The sequence below is a fragment of the Leucoraja erinacea genome, chromosome 7, assembly GCF_028641065.1.
Source record: "Leucoraja erinacea ecotype New England chromosome 7, Leri_hhj_1, whole genome shotgun sequence".
Taxonomy (NCBI): domain Eukaryota; kingdom Metazoa; phylum Chordata; class Chondrichthyes; order Rajiformes; family Rajidae; genus Leucoraja; species Leucoraja erinaceus.
This window is the reverse complement of record NC_073383.1, coordinates 34471554-34493603: the sequence shown is the minus strand read 5'-3', so window position 1 is coordinate 34493603 and position 22050 is coordinate 34471554. Positions and strand designations below refer to the sequence as shown.

At 44.3% G+C, this 22050-nt stretch overlaps 1 protein-coding gene across 6 annotated transcripts in view; it reads right to left on the bottom strand.

Moving 5' to 3' along the window:
- The window catches only part of LOC129698871 (mitogen-activated protein kinase kinase kinase 13-like), a 158280-nt gene that overhangs the window by 10709 nt on the left and 125521 nt on the right, over positions 1-22050 (bottom strand). For 5 of the 6 annotated variants that reach the window (XM_055638227.1, XM_055638228.1, XM_055638230.1 and 2 more), the window contains 4 exons: positions 20227-20343; positions 16096-16233; positions 13238-13922; positions 2595-2665 (listed from right to left, as the gene is read on the bottom strand). In XM_055638227.1, the coding sequence (XP_055494202.1) occupies positions 2595-2665; positions 13238-13922; positions 16096-16233; positions 20227-20343 (1011 nt within the window). Of the gene's footprint in view, positions 1-2594; positions 2666-12276; positions 13923-16095; positions 16234-20226; positions 20344-22050 lie in introns of those variants that run through there. The other variant, XM_055638232.1, reaches the window with a different exon arrangement.

The following is a 22050-nucleotide window of genomic DNA, read 5'->3' as shown; positions in this document are numbered from 1 at the left end:
ACACTTTTAATCAGTTAACATTACCCTAGTGTAGTAGTCGGTGTCTTTTTATATATCTATAAAACATTTTAACTTCATTTTGATATGCCAGCATAAGACTTTTCATAAGCCTTTTGTTGCATTCCCTTGTTTCTCTGCTCAGCTCTGGATATTGGTTCTAGAGTTCATAGAGTCAGTCATACAGCAGAAGAACAGGTCCTTCGCCCCACCAAATCCATATCAATCAGTTCATCTCAGCTTCAACCACACCTCATATACGAGGGGTAATTTACAGGTCAATTAACCTATTGACCTGCATGTTTTTGAGATGTGGGAGGAAACCGGAACACTCGGAGACATCCACTTGGCTGCAGGAAGAATGTACAAACAAGGAGAATGTGCAAACAGACCACACCCGAGGTTAGAATTGAACCAGTGGCTGGAGCTGTGAGGCAGCAGCTCTAGCCGCTGGACCACTATGCTGCCCCAGCTTGAGGATTGATTTCACTGCTTGGTTTCAATGCTGAAGTAGTAGCAATGTCCTTGTCAGTGAAACCGTGTTGGCTGCTGGAAAGTACACACATGGAGGGTGAGGGTGGAGCTTTGCATGACTCGCAGTACTGTTGATTAGCCTCCAATATAATGGTTACCAACAGATTGCGTTTGAGAGCACAGCATCTGAATATAACCGTTGTCATCTAACATGAAGAAAGACATTGCACCATGGAGCAGTATGGAGATCTCATCAAGGGGACAGTGGATGGGGTCCGAGAGGTCGCACTGAGACCCTACACTTTGTGCTAGATTGGACCCTAGAGGAATTTAATATGGAGTGTCTGTGTGAAGCCACATTTCTGGTAAGCCACCCAGATGGCCTGTAGCTGGTCAACCTGTTTGGCGAAGAGCAGTGGATGATCCCATTGTGCTAACTACAGAACTCTCATCATTTGAGCAGCAGGGCCCATAAGGGTCCTTACAGTCCTTTCTTCAGGGTCTCTGCTATCCGTACAGTGAATGAGATCTATCTGCCAGTCTTTCATGGAAGGGTCAAGGGCAGGTAGAAACCAGAAACCTGTCTGACAAGAGGAGCCTGGACTGTAGAACAGGCCAAAAACAAGAAAATGAAATCATGACTGTCAAAACAGAAAATGTGAGTATTCCAGGAAAACTCCAATAGGAAACTAAAAATGAGGTTTCAGGAGAGGAGAGAAGACAATAAGCAGACTGGGCCTTTTCTCACTAGAGTTCAGGAGAACAACAAAATGTACAAGGAAAGATTTAGGGATCATATTTCACCTTATTGTGGTACGCCTGAAACTGGGGGATCATGGTGCCAAAATAAAGGATCTATCATTCAGACAGATGAAAAAAAAAATCTTCATTCAGAAGATGGTGAACCTTTCGAATTCTCTACTCAATTCAGCTGCAACTGAGAATATTAAGATGGAGATGAATACATTTCTACATAATAAGGGTCTCGGGGATAAGGGGTTAATGCAGAGATCTGGTGCTGAGGTAAAGTAACTGCCCTGTTGCTGTTGAACAGCAGAGCACTCACGAGGAGCTGAATAGCCTATTCCTGCTTGTGTTTTTTATGTTTGCATGTTTAGAGGGTAAAGGTTACTTCAATGCTCTTTTGCAATAGCAAGATATTTTGAAAATGAGATAATGACGCAATATTTTCGATAAGAGGAGCCTGGACTGTAGAACAGGCAGGAAGCTGCTGCAGGAAGGAAGGGGGAGCTCCTTGCTTGTCATTGACCATAGCCCACTCTGATCGGTGGCAAACTAGAATTACTGTCATTCTTTCTCTCTTTCCTGTGCTCTGATATAACATCATATTTGAGCCAATTGGGTGGCAACATTGGCTGTGAGATTCTGAGATGTGAAGAACAAAAAAAACATTTGTGAAACTTTTCCTGACATTTTTTGTTCTGACCACTGTCGTCCCTCCTTTCAGCTTGTAAAGTTTCAGAGGCACTAGCCACCAGTTACCTCACCGAGTGGGCGTGGTCGGATCTTCCAATCTGGAGGCAACATAGACTGATCTCCACAGACTTCCTTCTGGAGTCACCAGAGGAATATCAGGAGTAACATCCCAATTAGCCCAGAAATTAAGGCTAATTGCACGATCAGGATAACGCATCTCACCACTTCACATCTCCGTGCCATTTTAAATGCATTATTTCCATTAATGGCGCATCCTGAGCCATCTATCTACAGACCCCCACAACATCTTCACCAAAGCACCCCCTAACTCTGTGTCTGCATCTGGAAGTGCTGGGGCAGCAGGTACAGGGACTCAGCATTAGCTCCAAGCTCCTCTCCAAAGCATTCACCATCGTAATTTGGAAATATCTCCCTGATTGTTCTCATTGATGGGTCTGGAACTCCCTCTCTGGCAGTGCAATGGGAGAGCTCCACCAGAACGACAGCAGTGATTCAACGAGGATGTTCACCATCACCACCTGTGGGTTGTGTAATGGATCCTGCAATGGTCACGTCCATGAAAAGAAAAGTTATTGTTTGCGGTCAAACACATCCGACTCCCAGTGTGAATACCAGGAAAGTAGGAGGCTCTGACCTGTGCAGGATGGCTGGATTTCATGTCTTACCTCTGTCTGCGGGGAAACTCCACCTCACTGTCCACTTCTCCCTCCTCTTCTTCCGAGGAGTCGTCTCCGTTCTGTGACCAACAGAAAACAATGTCACACTGTGTCCCGCACACCACATACACTAAAACCCCTGTCCCACGGTGCGAGTCCACCCACGAGTTATCCCGAGTTAAAAACAAATCAAACTCGTGGTAATCACGTAGAATGAACGTAGCGGGAACGTCGGAGCTCGTGGACGTAACTTAGCGACTTGTAACGCTAACGGCAGCTACTCGAGAAACGTGTTAACTCGTGAAAATTTTTCAACATGTTGAAAGACTTCCACGAGTCAAATATACTCTATCAAATTTTGATACTTTTAAACTTGTTGTAATACCATAGTAGCCCGTGAGCTTACCGTAGTGACTCGTGAGTTTACCGTATTAACTCATGGGTACTCTTAACTCGGCAGTTGGACAGAGAAAAAAAAAAAGATGAGTAAAAAAAGGTTCGCCAAGTCAGCCTGTCAGGAATGATCCCCTGATGCTGGAGACACCTGTGGGAATCTCACCTTGATCTTTGGTATAGAGCGACCAACAACCAATATTTCCAGATTTCCAAGGGCAGGTCACTTCCCTTGTTTATGGGCCTTTCACATTACTGCTTCAGAGGTTTGATGCATTATGTGGGGCGGGGAGAGGGGGTGGGGGTAGTGATTGCATTCCTGTTTGAATAAGTGTAGGAAGGAACTGCAGATGGTGGTTTACACCAAAGACAGGCACAAAAAAACTGGAGTAGCTCAGCAGGTCATGCAGCATCGCTGAAAAAAAGAGTCTAGACCCGAAGCGTCGCCTAATCCTTTTTCTCCGGAGATGCCGTCTGACCGGTTGAGTTACTCCAGCTTTTTGTGTCCATCTCTTGTTTGAATAAGATTATTTGAAAATGAAATGATCCACACCAACTCTTAAAAATAAATCGCCTTAAATGTGAAAAATAAAGCAATTGCAAAACTTTGCCAACACGAAGGGGAATATCCTTTGGGGTCGTTCGCTACCATCTGCAGTCAGGGATAAAACAGTGCAGGATGTGACAACGTGGCCAATGATACGAGATCCCCAAAATACAGTCTGCCGAGCAATGAATAAACAGAGGTGAGAAATGTACTAACCGTCAGCCTATATATTGAAAAATCCCAAAACTTGGATTTAGTGAGTTTAAAAAAGTACATTAGACAAGAAACCTTTACAAATAGCGAAGCTTTGCGTATGGCAGCGCACCACTCACCGACACATCTGGGGAAGGTGACAGTCCTTCAGGTGTTTTTGCCATTCATTTCTCATCGAGTCATGAGTTCAGGTGTTGCGGGGAGCATTCATACAACAAAGTAGCGTGCGGGGAGCGAAAGGGAGCACTTGGAGGAATCTCCATAAAATAGTACCGGAGGTTAGAATCAAACCCGGGTCCCTGGAGCAGTGACACACGCTGCTCAAGTGAACATATAATGAAATGAATGAGGACAGACAATAATCAGATTCATTGAACTCATCAAAGGGCGTAGATTTAATGTGAGCAGCAGGCGGAAAAGAGGGCATCTGATGATTTTTTTCTCAACCCAGTAAGTACTGTAGTCGTAATCTGACAATGCAACGGAGGCAGGTTTACAAAGTATATGGGCCAGAACTCGAATAACGGTCAGGAAGGCTATGGTTGGAATGGACATGGTGGGCGGAGGAGCCTGTTTCTATGTTGTATGAACCCATGACTTGATGAGAAATGAGTGGCAAAAACACCTGAAGGATTGTGAGATAATGATCATGGATGACTTTTAATGGAAAGTCCACACATACAGATAGACAGCCAAGAAGAACTTCATATCTACACTCAGATGGACTGGCAGATGGAGGAGATAGGAGTTGGGGAAAGAGAGGAAAAGCCCAAGAGAAATACAGGGAAAGGGATATTGGAAAAGACAGATGCTGGAATCCTGAAACGCATGTCAAAATATTTATAAGGTATAAACACATAGCAAATAGGTGCAGGAGTAGGCCATTCGGCCCATTCGAGCCAGCATTGTCATTCAATATGATCATGGCTGATCATCCAAAATCAGTGCCCCATTTCTGCTTTCTCCCCATATCCCTTGATTCCGTAACCCTAAGAAATTTAAACATGGGAGGCTTTTTATAGTAAAAAAAAACTGCATGACATAATTTTTATCATGTAATGATTTTTCCACACGTCGGTAGTCGTTGTTGGCTCAAGAGTAACTCAGGAGAGGAACTTGGTACATCGCAGAAATGAGAAGTAAACGGCAAACTTAGACATACACGTGGGAACTCGTTGAAACTCGTGAACATAAACTTGGAATCTCGTAGAAAACCACAAGTTTGATTTTTTCTTAAACTAGGGATAACTCGTGGGTGGACTCGCACCGTGGGACAGGGCTATAAAGCCGCAAGAGTTGTATTCAGAGATTTTCATCAGCCTAACTAGGCTTGGTTTGTTGTTCAAGTCAATGCCTGCTCAGTTACCCAGTTGCCAGCATTTCAATCCAGTACTGTATTAACATTGGTCCAGCGTTTAAAATTAAACCTCATTCAGCACCAGTCACATTTAATAGGTCCCTCTGGACAGAACTGATATTGTTCTGAAGTTCTGGCAAATTCAATGCAGACATCAGGCATGACCTATGCTATCTTGTTCTACAACTGTGTGATGGATAGTATAGAGGGAGCTTCACTCTGCAACTAATCTGTAGTTTCCCTGCCGTGGGATTGTTTGATCCGATGCTATCGCCATAAAACCCATCAAATCCATTGTTGGGATAAGATAGGAGGTAGACAAAAGTGCCGGAGAAACTCAGCGGGTGAGGCAGCATCTATGGAGCGAAGGATAAGATAACCAACAAGAGTGAGCCAATATCTCCAATCCCAAGGCTTATTCACACTAAATGATGGACAGACTCCATCATTCATACGATCAACATCAGACTCCTGAAATGGTCACTCTGAACTCTTTCACGGCAAAAGAATCCAAGGAAGACAGAGGAGATACATGGATGTACTCAAACCTCCATGACTTAGCAACTCATCGAAATTTCTTGGCCATAAATGCTCAAAATGTGTAAATATCCTTCTACATCTATTTCCGAAGCAAGAGGGTAACCAGGGAAGATGTGATTCCCATTCGAGACCAAAGGGGTTATCTATGTGTGGAGCCAGGGGATATGGGCATGGTTCAAAATTAACACTTTATTCACAGTGAGTTCAAGGGAGGGCATGTTTGGAGCAAGGTCGCTTTGAGAAGCAGGAGGTATTAGATGTCACGGGATGCATATGGATGGATAAATGTTGAGGACTGGATGAGATCTATTCCAGGTTGCCATGGGAAGCAAGGGAGGAGATTACTGGGGCCCCGATAATATGTTTGTAACTATGTTAACCACAGGTGAGATGCCAGAAGACTGGAAGATAGTTCATGTTCCTTTATTTAAGAGATAAGCCAGATAACCATAGGCCAGTCAGCCTTTTGTCAGTGTGAGGGAAATTATTGGAGCAAATCCTATGGAGTCCGGGCATGATCAAGCATAGTCAGCATGGCTTTCTTTGGGAGAAACCTGGCCTCTAGTTCTTTGAGGAGGTACGTAATAAGACTGAAGAAGGCAGGAGAGTAGACATTGCCATATTGATCTTAAAATGCAACCCTCCTTGTCTGAGAGGACTCCAGTCCCCACTGCACCGGCCCATCCTGAAAAGCAGAATTGTTGATGAAGAGAAGTGCTCCCACAAAAGGGAGAGGTACTTCAAGCCAGATGAGCAGATTCGTGTTCTCAGTCCTCCCAACAAGTCCAGTCGAGACAAATAGGATGTTGGGAAAATAGTGGAAGTATGTGCAACAAAAAGATACTTAGTTGAAGTTGGAGATAGGATCAAGTGTTCATGTTGATCAAATAATTCCAGCCAAAGATGAACCAAAAACTGAGCATGAAGTTCTAATCCATGAGTTTTTATCTGAAAGTGAGTTGGAAGAGACCACTGTGATTGAAACACAAAGTTCAGTTAGTACAGACAAAGAAACAGATTCCTCTGGTCAAAGTCAGGGTACTAAAACAGAGCCAAACAAGCCTACAGTTGAGTCAACACCTAAACCTGTTACACCTGTTACTGTTAGACGATCAGGCAGGATCCATAAACCAGTAGTCAGATTAGGTTTGTAAGTTAAGTAACTCACTGTATAGGTAAAATGAAAATGTGTAGATATGTAAAATAAATATATTATATTTATCATTTAAGATTTCATGAATACTGGTTTAAATCAAGTATCACAACAACAAAATTGTAACTGTGTACTTAGATTTAATACTTAAAAAAAGGAGAGCAGTGTAATGTATTCATACATATCCATGTATATGTTAATGAGGTTGTGTTGTAGATAAACAGGGAATGTTGGGTTTATAAAACTCTCTCTCGTGTTCCGGGCAACCTGCGTGTAAGTTGTTATTCATTCTGCCATCCGGAATATAACAGTCTCCACATGTATGCCAATAACATTCCATTCCATCTCTGTACACCTCATCATTTATTTACCACATATCTTGTCACAAGTTTCTGAAAAGATGGCCAAGATTTTCCTCGAGGATCTACTTTTTCAATCCCTTTCATTGGCATCATTGCTCCCTCTGGCAGCTCTCTGGGGCTGAGCTGACCCTTTGCAATTGTCTTATCTTTGAAAGTGTCAAGCTATCAGGCACAGGGACAGCCCATACCCTCCTCATGAACCTCCACAGACTCTGCCCTTCCTTGATTCATCTGCTGCTGAAATTCCTCCCTGCTCCATGCTTTTGTTACCCTCGATTATTCCACTCCTCTCTTTGGCTGACTCCCAAGTTCCAGCCAACTTAAACTTGAGCTCACTACAAGTTTGCTGCATCTTTCTGTCTACCTACCATCCTATCTCCTCCATTTCCTCACTAAACTGCCTCTGCTTTGCTCTTGTAAGATACCCCTTAAAACCTACCAGTTTTATTTAGTGTTTAATCCTGTCAAGGTAACTCACTGGATGGCTTGATAATCAGAAGTTGTTTGAAATGTTTGGAGAGGATCCTGCTCTGGTGTTTTTTTCTACATTAAGTTGAAGGTGTGAGGTAAATGGAAGTTGCTACTGGCGTATCGGACTTGTGGTCTGAGTGTATGATCTCCATGGCTCGTCTTGCGAGATGGCTGGGGTTCTGCTCTAGTTTTGGGCCACACTGGTGTTGATGCTGTCCTGTTATGGCAGTGAGCCCATCACCAGGGATAGTACTGTGCGGCTCTGGGCCTCTGCCTGGGTTAGGTTGTTATATGTTGTTCACTTCGAGAGACACGGTTAACGGACGTGTCCCTCTCACTATTAGCTGGTGACGTTGAGTCAACAGCTGGATTTGTGCTCTGCGGCCTTCCACAAGTGACCTCGTCAGCAGTCAGTGAGATGAGCACAGTGTAACATTTCATCAAATGATGCACATTACAGAATCGTAAGCCAATCCCAACTTGACACGCATTTGGAGACTGACAGTCTATCTGAGTGTATTGGTGAATGATTCATGGAAAATGCAAGGAATCTGCCACATGATAACATTTCATGAGGCACTGCCATAAGATCCTTTTCAAACTTCCCAGCTCCAATTCCTCGTGTTTATAACTCTCTTCTCCCTGCCTAGGTCTTCACTGTTGTACTTTGCTGTGCTTTCATCACTTGTTCCGATATATTTGACGTACAAAATGGTCCTCCACAGCCATGACGTTTGCAATGTGCGTGTGTGCAGGGCGGAGAGCTTCAGCAGGATCTCATTATCTTGGATTTTTCTACTTCCCAACCTTTGCAACCAGACAACTTAACACGCTCCATTTTTTTATTTTAGACTCACCCTCTGCTGTTCACTTAAGATTGCAGAGGGTAAAGGTTAATATCCTACCCCGATAATCCTCTTCCAGGACTGCCAAACTACCTAGAACATCCTTCCCTCCTTCAATCCTCACAACCCCCAACCTCTCTTCTTCCCACGTCCCACGAGCCCTCTTCCTCTCAGAACTTCAGTCAGTCTGACGACCCTGTTCCTCTCAGAGTCTGAGCTCTCTCTGCATCAAAAACACCTGCTGCACCATGTCCAGTTTCAGAACTGTGCCTCCTCCTCACCAGAGCTGGTTTCTAAATCAAAATCGCACATCTAACTAATCCAAGGACCGATGGTCAGTTAACACGGGGCTTGGCTGAAAAAATCATATCATGAATTTGAAAATATCCTAATCTACTCCACTGTCAAGTCTGATAACCATCCACACTATCTACTGTACCACCCACCTTGGTGTCATCTGTAAACTTACTAATTATTCCTTGGACATTCTCATCCAAATCACTGATGTAAACCACAACCAGCATTGGGCTCTGTTCCGATGTCTGAGTCACAGACTTTCAGTCTGAAAAACAATCTTCCACAATCACCCTTCCAATTCTCTATCCAGTCAGCTAGCTCTCCCTGATCCCATGCAATCTAAACTTCAGAGCAGCCTCCAAGGTGCAACCTTATCAAATGCCTTGCTGAAGTCCATATCAACAACGATTTGAGCCTTTTCCCTCATCAACCGTTTTGGTTACTTACATGACTCCCAAGTCACGGGCCCACCCTGTCTTTTTCTTTAACTATTTTAAGGCGAATAGAACAGTGTTCGCTGGTTTCAAACGACTCACCCACGGACACTTCAGTCATTTGCACCCCCTCTCCCCACCCCCAAATTTCTTAAGAGTGGATCAAGCTTTGCCCTCTCCCTTGTAGGGCCCTCTATATATTGTCGGAGGAAACTTTCCTGAACACATTTGAAAAATTCCACCTTGTTTAGGCCTTTGGCACTATGACTGTCCTAGCCTATATTGGGAAAATTAAAACCCCCTACTATGACAACTCTAATAGTCTTTCAGCTGTCTGCAACCTCCTGGCATATTTCAATTCAATTCAACAGTCCTTTCTAACTCTCTCCTGTGCTCCTGCCTATCCTCACCACTAAACGTTATTTCTTCCTCTTCCATCCCATTTCCAAGCTTTCACCAGTCTCAGCCCTGCATTGGATCCAGTTCACCTGCCAATCAAATTTAAACCCACGCTTTTAGCACCAGCAAACCTGCCTGCCCTCCAGTTGGTTCCCCTCCAGTTGAGGTGGAAAACGTCCCTCTGCCCCAGAAGAGATCCCAATGGTCCGAAAATCTTAATCTCTGTCCCCTGCATCAACTTCTCAGACATGCATTTATCTGTCCTATTTTCCCATTCCTACCCTCACTAGCATGTGGCACTGGGAGTAATCTGGAGATCACTACCTTGGAGATCCTGCTTTTTACTTCCAGCATTCATTTTGCAGAACTTCATCCTTTTTCCTAACCATGTCATTTGTGCCAACATGCATTACGACTTCTCCTTGTTCAACCTCCCCTTGAGAATGTTATGCAGCTGCTCTGAGATCCTGGACCCTGCACCAGGGAAGCAAGGCATTGTCCTGGAGTTTCGTTTGTTGCCATAGAATCTTCTGTCAGTCCCCTAACTAACGAGTGTCCAACAACGTGTGTAAGAAGGAACTGCAGATACTGGTTTAATTCGAAACTACAAAATGCTGCAGTAACTCAGCGGGACAGGCAGCATCTCTGGAGAAAAGGAATGGAGGACTCTCCTAGTGGCAGCTTGCTGTAAAGGTTGTAACTTCGTTTGCTCCCTTAACTTTTAACTTCTTGCTTACCACTCTTTCAATGTTACTTATTATTACTTGATTTCAAGGCATAGTCTAACCTTTCTTAAAGTGTTGATAACACATTTATACACTTCAATCGTGTAAAGGATGGAGACAAGAGGAAAAAGAGCTTCTCCAAGGAAGGAGCGTGGGGAAGGCGCAGCTTCCGACTGGTATCTTAGAAGCAAAATTGAAAATGAACGGAGAAATGAAAACAAGATTCTGCAGTATGGAAGAAATGATGAAAGGAATTTCGAGCAAATTGAAGGAAGTTCAAGACAAGCTGATTATGTTACAAGATGAATCTGGTGAACAGAAGGAACAAATTGATAACTTGCAACCCTTGGGCCAGGAAAGAGATTTGAAGATTGAAATACTGGAACGGAAAATGAATGAAAACACTCGGGCACTACAATACTAAAAACATGGATCTGGAAAACAGTAGCCGTCGATTGAATCTGCAAATTGATGGTTTGCTTGAAGGTCAAGAAGGGGATATTGTTATAAAATATGCCTCTAAAATGATAAAGGAGAATTTCAACACCGAGCACTATGGAAATCTTCCAATTTTGGATAACGCACACAGGATAAAAATACCAAGCTAAGTAAAAAATACTTACAGAAATCAAAAAAAGACAGTGGTTTTGCACTGCTGAACCTTAGATTTTACTATTGGGCAGTTAATGCTCGCTATCTAACGTTTTGGACAAAAGATTTAGAAGATACCCAATGCCCAGGATGGATAAATCTTGAACGTGATTCTATGCAAGGGCTATCATTGGCTTCTATTCTAGGGGCCTCGTTACCTTTTACAATTACGAGATTGAATAAATATACGACTAACCCAATAATAAGACACACATTCCGAATATGGTTTCAATTTCGTAAGTTTTTTGGATTGAATGATTTTATCTTATCGAGTCCTGTCATATCTAATTTTTTCTTCCAACCTTCTAGTACTGATCAAGCCTTTCTGTTATGGAAGAGGAAGGGATTAGCAGTTTTTCGTGACTTGTTTTTGGATAGTTGTTTTATGTCTTTTGAACAACTCTCCAATAAATATAATCTACCTAACTCACATTTCTTTAGATATTTACAAATTAGACAGTATTTGAAGGCTACTCTACCCTCTTTTCCGTTACCACATCAAACCGAAATCTTGGAAAAAACTTTACATTTGAACCCTTATCAGAAAGGTTTAATAACGACTATTTATGAGTTGATTTTGAAATTATAAATAGATACATTTGATAAAATTAAGAATGATTGGAAAAGAGAACTCCAAATTTCTCTACCTATGGAGAAATGGGAGAGGATTCTTCAATTAGTTAATACTACCTCAATGTGTGCAAGACACGCTCTGATACAATTCAAGGTGGTTCACAGAGCTAACAGAGCTCATATGTCAAAAGAAAAGATAGCTTGTTTTTATGGTCATATAAATCCTACCTGTGACAGATGTAATTCTGAAGTGGCTTCGCTGACTCATATGTTTTGGTCCTGCCCACTTTTGGAAAAATATTGGAAATACATTTTTGATACTATTTCTGTAGTTTTAGGTATTAATTTACAACCTCATCCTATTACTGCAATTTTTGGGCTACCCAATGTTAGATTCTATTCATCTGTCCAGTTCTGCCCATCGGCTGATTGCTTTTACTACATTAATTGCCAGAAGACCTATTTTATTTTAATGGAACGACTCTAATCCTCCGACCACACTCCATTGGTACTCTGAAACAATATCATGTTTAAATTTAGAAAAAATTAGAAGTGACAGTGTTGAACCCTTGGTTACATTTGATAGGGCTTGGGGAAGCTTTATTCAACATTTTCACACAATATAAATTGTCCCCTCTCCAGCCGTTATAATAATAATTTTACCTTTATACGGTGGAACGGACTTGATGCCAAACAGGGACTTAAATTGTTGAAATTCTTTGCATATATATATATATACACACAAGTTCTCTTTTAAACACTTAACTATACTTACATAGAGACCGGGAGGTCTATACTCAATGTGTATTTTGACACTGGACTCATATTTAGGTTATACCTGATTAATGTAATCCTGATCCCTATGTATCAATATCATTGTTATGTTTATCATGATTAATTTTTTTTTGTTTTGCTTTGTTTTTGTTTTTGCAAAAAACTAATGAAAAGATTTTAAAGAAAGAAAGAAAGGAATGGGTAACATTTTGGATTGAGTCTCTTTGAGTCCGAAGAAGGGTCTCGACCCGAAACGTCACCCATTACTTCTCTCCAGAGATGCTGCCTGTTACTCCAGCATTTTGAGTCTCCAACAACTATGGCTCAACCTGACAATACAAGCAAAGGCTTGTAATTTCAATGGCCACCTGCAATGAGACCAGCAGTTAGGTTTTCTAAGTGATGATTACTGGGAGGTGGTTTCAAGGAAACAGTTTTAATTCCCTGAGACATTTTTTTTTCCAGGACAGATTTTTTCTGCTTGGCAATTTCCAAGGTAACTCTTAAGTAGTTGGCCAGCTCACAATTGAAATCATGTTTTAACTAATCAAACCTAAATAATACAAATGTGCTCGCTAATTCATCAATCACGTTATATCCAATTAGCATTACAGACATGTGCACTATAGCAGAACTACCTGACTATCTGTGTTAAAAAAAACCCTAATACCAGCCCTGGAGAACAGCTTGGAATAATTTCCTCCATTTGATTTCCCAACATACACACTGTTGACCTTGTTTTAATATTGGGTCCAGCACACGACCTCTTTAATCCAACAGGGGCTCATTTTTGCTGATATTTTGATGCTGGTACTGTGCCGAATACTTTTCTAAGATCCACTAATGTTACATTGGTACTGCCCCGGGGCACTGAAAGATCTGCCATGAGCTGTGCTGAGGAACCACCTGCTCTCTTACCTCCTTCCTGAGGACTCTCAGCTTGCGAGGTAGTGTGGGTGTGGTGAGGTGCAGAGGGGTGCTCAAGGAAGACCCTGCCTTGGACATTTCCGGCTGCTTCTCCTCCGAAGGCCTGATGTTCTCCTGAAACCGAGGGTTCTCGTAATGAGCCATGGGATTGTGTGCTGGAGACAGGGAGAAGCCTGGTGCGGCTGGTCCCACCTTGTATCCGTTGGACAGTCTTTCATCTCTGGCGTTGCCCTTACGCTCTCGACAGTCCCGACAGGAGGCTCCGTGCCCGCAGTCCGGCAGCTCGCCGTTCTCCGAGCTCCTGCGGTGGCTCACAGCCAGCGTGGTGGAGATGAGGTCTGGGCTGGAGTCGGATATCTTCAGCTGCAGGCGGTCGGTGTGGGGGCTCCTCAGGGCCGCCGCTGGCCCAAAATACTTCAGACTGTGCACACAGTTGGCCGGGTCACCCAGGCGGTGCTGGTGGTGGAGGGAGCACTGCTTCGGGCCCGCGATGGCCCGCAGGAATCCTGCAAACTCCTGGTGGCTCCCCTTGCTGTTGCCGCGGCGGTGCCGCTGCTTGCTGCGGTATCTCGCCTTCCCCGGTGGCGTGGACACCTTGGGGCTGCCGGTAACAGGCGAGTGCGATTGGCCCAACTCCACACTCGGCACAATGCCATCTGACCTCAGGAGGTCGGGTCTGCGGGAGCCAGAGGAAGAGGAGGTTAGTATTACAGGGCCCGTCAGGTCACAAAGGCGCAGGTCAGCATACCATCAGTGAATACAAGGAGTCTGGAGATAATTAAACAGTCAGGCAACCCTGGTCACCTCTGGATTTTACCCAGGCAGCTACAACCTGGTGTTCGTTCTGGATTCCAGCCGCTGCCCAGATGAAAAGGTTCTTTCTCAGGTCCCCTCTAAAACTCTTACCCCTTCCCTCAAATGATACCCTCAGATTATAGAACCTCTGCTTTGGGACAATGCTTCTGGCTACACTCTGGTCATGATCCTCATGATTTGTACAGCTCTTGCAGGTCACCTCTCCTCTCCAAGGTAAAGAAACCCGGCCTTTACACTCTCTGCCATCCCCTACCTGCCTGGCCCTCCTGTGTTGGCACTCATTGCCTGCTGTTGCTTAGGCTATGTTTGCCCAGGATGTGTGAAGCAACCTGGATTTTCCACATGGCATATTAGAGAAGTTCCAAACTTTGTTCAGTCTCTGTCTATAACAAATCTGCAGGGCGCAGAAATGTCTGCCTTATAGGACAGGATAAAGTTATACATCCTAATTCAGACATAATTATTTCCCAGGACGATGCCTGGATGATTGGCAGGAAGCAACAGACTGATTGGCAGGTGTTGCAACTGTTTGACATCGCTAAAAGGTAGGTTTAGATAAGGCTGCGGTGCCCAGTTAGTTTGACTCCAGAGAGACCTCTACAGTTGTGAGCATCAGTTTAGATTTTGAGTACACCATCAGGTGTGCTGCCAGTGCATACTGGCCACCAGGTTACAGAAACCAACTGTGCTTTAACCCTATCCATGTTATGCAAAACCCTGAGGTTATGTGGCATTTAATAGCAACCCTTAGGGATGGGAGGTGGGGTCCATGGGAGTAATGAAGCCAAATCAAATGTCAGGGCATGAAATTCCAAAGTATGTCAGCACTTATTGCAAAGAATTGTGGATGCGGCCCAGACCATCACAGACCAACCTCCCTTCCATTGACTCTTATTACACCTCCCGCAGCCTCGGCAAGGCCAACAGCATATTCAAGGACAAATCGCACCCCTGCCACTCCCTCTTCTCCCCTCTCCCATCAGACAAGATGTTGAGAAGTGTAAAAACGCACACGTCCACATTCAGGGACACTTTCTTCCCAGCTGTTATCAGGCAACTTAACCATTCTACCAACAACTAGAAGGCAGCCCTGAGCTACGACCTACCTCATTGGAGGCCCGTGGACTAAGTTTGTTCGGACTTTATCCTGCACTAATTGTTATTCATGTTATTCCCTTTATCATGTATCTACACTGTGGATGGCTCGACTGTAATCATGTATTGTCCTTCCGCTGATTGGTTAGCATGCAGCAAAAGCTTTGCACTGTACCTTAGTACACGTGACAATAAACAAAAACTAATCTTAAAGCTGCACAGGAAAAAAGCATCGATTCTCATATTTTACATCTGGTCCCAATTACTTGGAACATTCCATAGACATGGGGCTAATTTTGGTCCAGCCCATTGTCAGGCAGTCCACAAAAGACTCGTGGACACTGACCAGTCATACTGATGCAGGGGCAGTGGCATACCCGAGGACCAATGTACCCTGACTACACGCAAACCCTCCCTTATAGCCATTCGACATTCATAAATCACAACCCAAAAAGTGAGATATGGAATAAAATTCACTCTCGGAATTTATGTGAAAAAAACCCATTATAAAAGGGCCATTATAAAACAATATTTTTTTAATCATGGGCTTCATGACGCACGCAGAGATGAAGTGGCTTCACGTTATGTAAAATTGCAATATGGATGGTTTTCTAGCAATACAGACCCCGACTACAAAATGCAGGAGTCGCCTCTATCGCAAAGATCTTAGCATCCCGGGGTGTGTAAATCTACGCTAGATCATTTGAGTTACTCTAACATTATATGTTCGGTATAAGCCAGCATCTGGAGTTCCTTCCTACACAGATCGAATAGAAAACTGCCCTGGTCGCAATCCAAATCAATTTGAGGTAATAGGGTTTCTATTATGTCAGCAATGTGCCCCGCATTTTACTGAAGAACAAGAACAATGATGTATTGTTAGGAAGCAGCCCTGTAGATAGTGTGCAATGAACAGGTTCATTTAACCATTCACTTACCGCTTCCCCTGGGCTCCAGGCTTGTGGTTTGATGCCTTCTTCTTGATCAATTTCTCTACGGCATTAGTGCGAATTATTGGCCTGACCAGGTGACGCTTGTACATTCCTGGGTACTTCTTCTCTACAGCTTGTTCACGTCTGCAGTGCAACAAAACACTTTCAGGCTTCTCTGAAATATAGGGTCTTCTCTACAGGGAGAAGGTTATGCTGATATTGCCTACCTGGTGCCAGGATGAACAATGTCTCAAACCAGCTTGATAGGATAGAGGAGGGTGAAAATCCATGTGTTGGGATCAATGACAAAGAAAAAAGTTAAGATGTCCTGACTTCTGATGACCAGGTTGTTAGATATTTGGGAAATGGGATTAGTGCTGGGAAATGGTGCTAAGGTAAAAGATCAGACAAGATTGTACTGAACTGCAGACCAGGCACAAGAGACTAAACAAATGACCACCCTCTACCCCTGTTCTTGACAGGGCTGATAAAGCCTCATGGGGAAGAAGAGTTCCAAGTCACAGGATGCTGGCATCAGTTCTGGGAAAAGGAGCAGCCTCCAACTGATCAAAGAGGGCCGACAACTAGAACCAGATGGCACAGCCTCAGAGTAATAGGATATACCTTTACAAAGGAGATGAGGAGGAATTTCTTCAGCCAGAGGGCGGTGAAACTGTGGAATTTGTTGCCATAGATGGCTGTGGAGGCCATATCATTGGGTATTTTGAATGTAGAGATTGGTAAGGGTGTTAGGGTTACGGGGAAAAGGAGGAGAATGGGGTTGAGAGGGAAAGATAGACTTGAGGGGACTTATTTCTGCTTCTATGACATGAACATGAATCTTGCCTCTCACGGAACTGGGCTGGGACAAAGGAGTTAATAGAAAGCATTTATAATGTGAAAAGCAAAGAACACAAAGTAATTAAATCTGGAAAGAAAAAGATGAATGTAAAGCAACACCATGCAGAAGGTGAGATTAGGGTGCATAGGCTGAAAGAGTGTTCTATACGCAAAAACATGGAATGTTAGGGTTTCTAGGACTGGGAGCGGAGGGATCATGTTATAAATTTCAAGCTAGGCCTTTCAGCAGTGGTCAGGCCGTCCTTCTACACAGGCCAGTGTAAAACCGTTCAATGCAAAGGAATGCAGTGATAGACACTGTCTGACCCGCTGTGTTACCCCAGCTTTCTGTGTCTATCTTCAGTTCAATGGACATGGATCAATAGTTCATTTATATCTGGGATCGATAGATTTTTGTTGGACAAAGATATTCAGGGATCTGTTGAGTTATGTTACAAATCAGCCACATTTTGTGTAATAAGAGACTGAGCCTTAACAGCCTGCTGCTGCTCCGATCTTCTTAGTGGTCTGGCTAGATCTCACAGGTAGATGGGTAGATCTCACGGGTCTCACAGGTGATAGGTAGCTCCCAAGGATCTTACAGTGACTCCCAAACCAGGACATGGAACATAAGTCAGAGATCTTGGACTATCACTGTGTTCGGCTTGGAACAGAATCAGAGGTGACGTCCTTTGATGCTCACTGCAGGGGTCACTCTGGGTGAGAGGCACCAGACCCTGTGGAACTGTCCTACCAACCAGACTTGTATCTCACTGTACTTGTGCATATGACAATAAACGCCTTGCCTTGACCAGACACTGCCATCTAGTGAGCTGCTTCAGTATAAAACTGATCCACCTGACCACAGACAATCCAAACTCAACTACACTCCAGGACACAAACATCCAGAGTAACTCATCGGGTCAGGCAGCATCTCTGGAGAAAAGGAATAGATTACTTTTTGGGTCGAAACCCTTCATCAGACTGAGAGTCAGGAGAAAGGGAAACGAGAGATATAGACGGCGATTTAGAGAGATATAGAAAATCAAAGGGTCTCGACCTGAAACGTCATCTATTCCTTCTCTCCAGAGATGCTACCTGACCTGCTGAGTTACTCCAGCTTTTTGTGTCTATCTTCGGTTTAAACCAGCATCCTCCACATTTTATCTGTTGCTCTGCAAAATCTCCTCAAGGAATGCCTACTTTGAAGCGGTACTTAGAAAATCTCTCCAACGAGATTTCTGCAACATTCTCTCTCGCACCCTCCCCCCTGTCATTTTCTCTATCTCTAGATATAGATCTCTTGATCTTCAATCAAGGATATAATGTTTCCTCATTCCCAACCCGACCACAACTATAAAGGTAATAACCTCAGGCATGCTACTACTCAGAAACTCATCCCAGTGCATCCAAACAGCCCGAATCAAACCAGCCCCCACTACAGGCCTCTGCATTTGTCCAAACTTTAAAGCTTTGCTCTCTCTCCTTCCAGCCAAACACACCACTCCAAGAGGCATCTTGAGCCCAAGTTGCAACTTCTCTTTGCCCTTATGTCAGTGTTTGCTCTCGCACACTGAGAGTGGAGCACCGGGAGTGCCGCACAACTCCGAGAGTGGGGCTCTGCTCCGAGAGTGGCCCACCGGAGGCACTGCACCATTCCAAGAGTGGGTGACAGAGTACTGAGCCGGGCCAACCCAGTCACAAATCGGAGATGGGTAATTAGTCCCCTCAGACTCAAATTGCTAAGATCCACTATTAATTTAATAGGTCAATGATGTTTTCCAACTTAATTCTTAAAATGGTCATCTTTAAGGGAATATACGTCAGACTGTGTGTGCAGCCTAGTGTGACTTAATTGGATGAGCTGGTATTTCTGTGGCCTTCTCTCTCATGTAGATTCACAGTTGATTTGTGGCCATGATTGGTTCTCATTAACACTTCTTCCTCTCCTTCAGTCAATTCAGTTTCACAAATCCTATCGGTTCCATGCACCACAAACAATAACCTTTCACTCTGACCCTCAGAGAAACTATTGTCAGGTAATGTCAATCCAGTTGTGTGTCGGAATGGGAGGCTGTGCATTCACATGTAAGACTTGGTTCTAGATAAGTTGGGTCTGCATCATTGGAACCTCAAGGGAAGCAAACCACTTCACCTCAGATCACTGCACAGTTAAGAGGAACTAGGAAATATGGAACCTCTCTCTTTACCACTTTAAAGGCTGCATTTAGTGACAAGGTTAAAGCCAGGCAGAGAGGAGATGTTGGGACAATGATGGTGGTGAGATAGTAACAGCAGTGAGAAAGAATGCTATGGTATGAGAACCTGTGTTTGAACAGGGGGATGTTAAATCAAACCCTTGGACTGAGTTGAGATGTAGTTGACTGGATCATATTGCTGGCCAATGCAGAAAGGTGCAAAGTTGGTGGAGGTTACAGAGGTAAATTGAGGCAAAACCAGGAGAGAGTTAAACACAAGAATAAAGTGATTCATTTTGAGGAACTGGGACGATGAGCCAATCTGTCATTGCAACAAGAACGTGATCCACCACAACAAGATCATTCTCAGCTGTGTCCACTCTTACTGGTCTGATCCCCAACAATGGCTTCTCTTCCTAACCCCACTCTTCAAACTCTGTCCCCTCTCAAAGGTCCATCTTTGGTCTCCTCTATTTCCTCCTTTGTCCGTTGCTGCCTCTTGATAACTGTCCACAGGTACGCAAATAATGTCCACAGCACCCTTCACCCCCTACCCAGCACACAGGCTCTCTTCTCTCATCTCCAGCTGCCTCAACCCCTTCACTACCTCTGTACTGTCAGACTGAGCTTCTAATGTCTAGATAGGACAGGGATTAGGTCAGTGGGACCCAATGGAGGTATCAGGCTGCAGCATTGTCTGGATGCACTCAGATTTATGGACTTGTAATCCAAAGGACATGTGTTAATGTCCTGCCATGGTAGTTTACCAATTGTGAACATGGAAAAAAAAAATGTGAAATGAATAGCAGGTTCCAATATAGCGACCACTAATCTGTCTGAAAATCTCTGGTGCCCTGCATGGAAGAAAGGATGCCTTCCTTATCTAGTTTGCCCAAGTGCACGTGGAGGGTAACATTGGAACACCCCATTCCAAGTGGCTTAACACACCACACACTGGGGACTGAGCACAGCCACTACACTGCTCACATTGATGCCCACACCCTGAACATAATTAAATAACCTGAGAATCCCAGCCCCGAATATCCAGACTCTGCCGAACGTATATCTCACAGTACATCAGAGTTACTTTGGTACCTACTTTATGAGTTCTTTCTCTCTGATCTCCAGCTGCAGCATGATGGCACTGAGTTCCATGTAGAGATTGTTGGCTCGTTCCAGTTTCCTTTCATAATGCTCTCTGATGTCCAGTGCGTGCCTGCAACAAGAGCAGCGGAATTGTCACAGAGGAGCTCACCCTGCCATTCTTTGTGGAATTCTCTGCCTCAGAGGGCGGCGGAGGCCGGTTCTCTGGATACTTTCAAGAGAGAGCTCAAGTCAAGAGAGCTTATTGTCATGTTTCCCTGATAGGACAATGAAATTCTTGCTTTGCTTCAGCACAACAGAACATATTTGGCATTGACTACAAAACAGATCAGTGTGCCCAGATGCCATTATATACGTAAATACACACATGAATAAATAAACTTATAAAGTGCAAATAACAGATAATGGGCTATTAATGTTCAGAGTTTTGTCCGAGCCAAGTTTAATAGCCTGATGGCTGTGGGGAAGTAGCTATTCCTGAACCTGGTTGTTGCAGTCTTCAGGCTCCTGTACCTTCTACCTGAAGGAAGCAGGGAGATGTGTGTGGCCAGGATGGTGTGAATCTTTGATGATGCTGCCAGCCTTTTTGTGACAGCGACTGCGATAAATCCCCTCGATGGAAGGAAGGTCAGAGCCGATGATGGACTGGGCAGTGTTTACTACTTTTTGTAGTCTTTTCCTCTCCAGGGCGCTCAAGTTTCCGAACCAAGCCACGATGCAACCGGTCAACATGCTCTCTACTGTGCACCTGTAGAAGTTAGAGAGAGTCCTCCTTGACAAACTGACTCTCCGTAATCTTCTCAGGAAGTAGAGGCGCTGATAATTGCATCAGTGTTCTTGGACCAGGAAAGATCTTCAGAGATGTGCACGCCCAGGAATTTGAAGCTCTTGACCCTTTCAACCATCGACCCATTGATATAAACAGGACTGTGGGTCCCCATCCTACTCCTTCCAAAGTCCACAATCAGTTCCTTGGTTTTGCTGGTGTTGAGGGCCAGGTTATTGCGCTGGCACCATATGGACAGTTGCTCGATCTCACTTCTATACTCTTGACTCTTCCCCATCAGTGATACGTCCCACAACAGTGGTGTCGTCAGCAAACTTGATGATGGAGTTTGCACTATGACCGGCTACACAGTCATGAGTATAGTGCGAGTACAGAAGGGGGCTGAGCACGCAGCCTTGAGGTGCTCCCATGCTGATTGTTATCGGGTCTGACACATTTCCACTAATACGAACAGACTGTGGTCTGTGAATGAGGAAGTCGAGGATCCAGTTGCAGAGGGATGCGCTGAGACCCAGTTCTGCGAGTTTGGTAACCAGCTTGGAGGGGATGATTGTATTAAACGCCGAGCTGCAATCAATGAATAACAGCCTGACATATGAGTTTTTGTTGTCCAAGTGGTCCAGAGCGGAGTGGAGGGCCAGCGAGATCGCATCCACCGTTGATCTGTTGTGGCGGTAAGCAAACTGCAGTGGGTCCAGGTTTTTGTTGAGGTACGAGTTGATTTGCGCCATGATCAACCTCTACATAGGGCTACATAGGGCTCTTAAAGATAGCGGAGTCAGGGGATATGCGGAGAAGGAAGGAACGGGGTACTGATTGGGGATGATCAGCCATGATCACATTGAATGGTGGTGCTGGCTCGAAGGGGCAAATGGCCTACTCCTGCACCTATTATCTATTGTCTATTCCAGATAGCACTTCTCACAGAATCTAATGCCCCTGTCCCACTTAGGAAACCTGAACGGAAACCTCTGGAGACTTTGCGCCCCACCCAAGGTTTCTGTGCCGATCCCGGAGGTTGCAGGTGGTTGC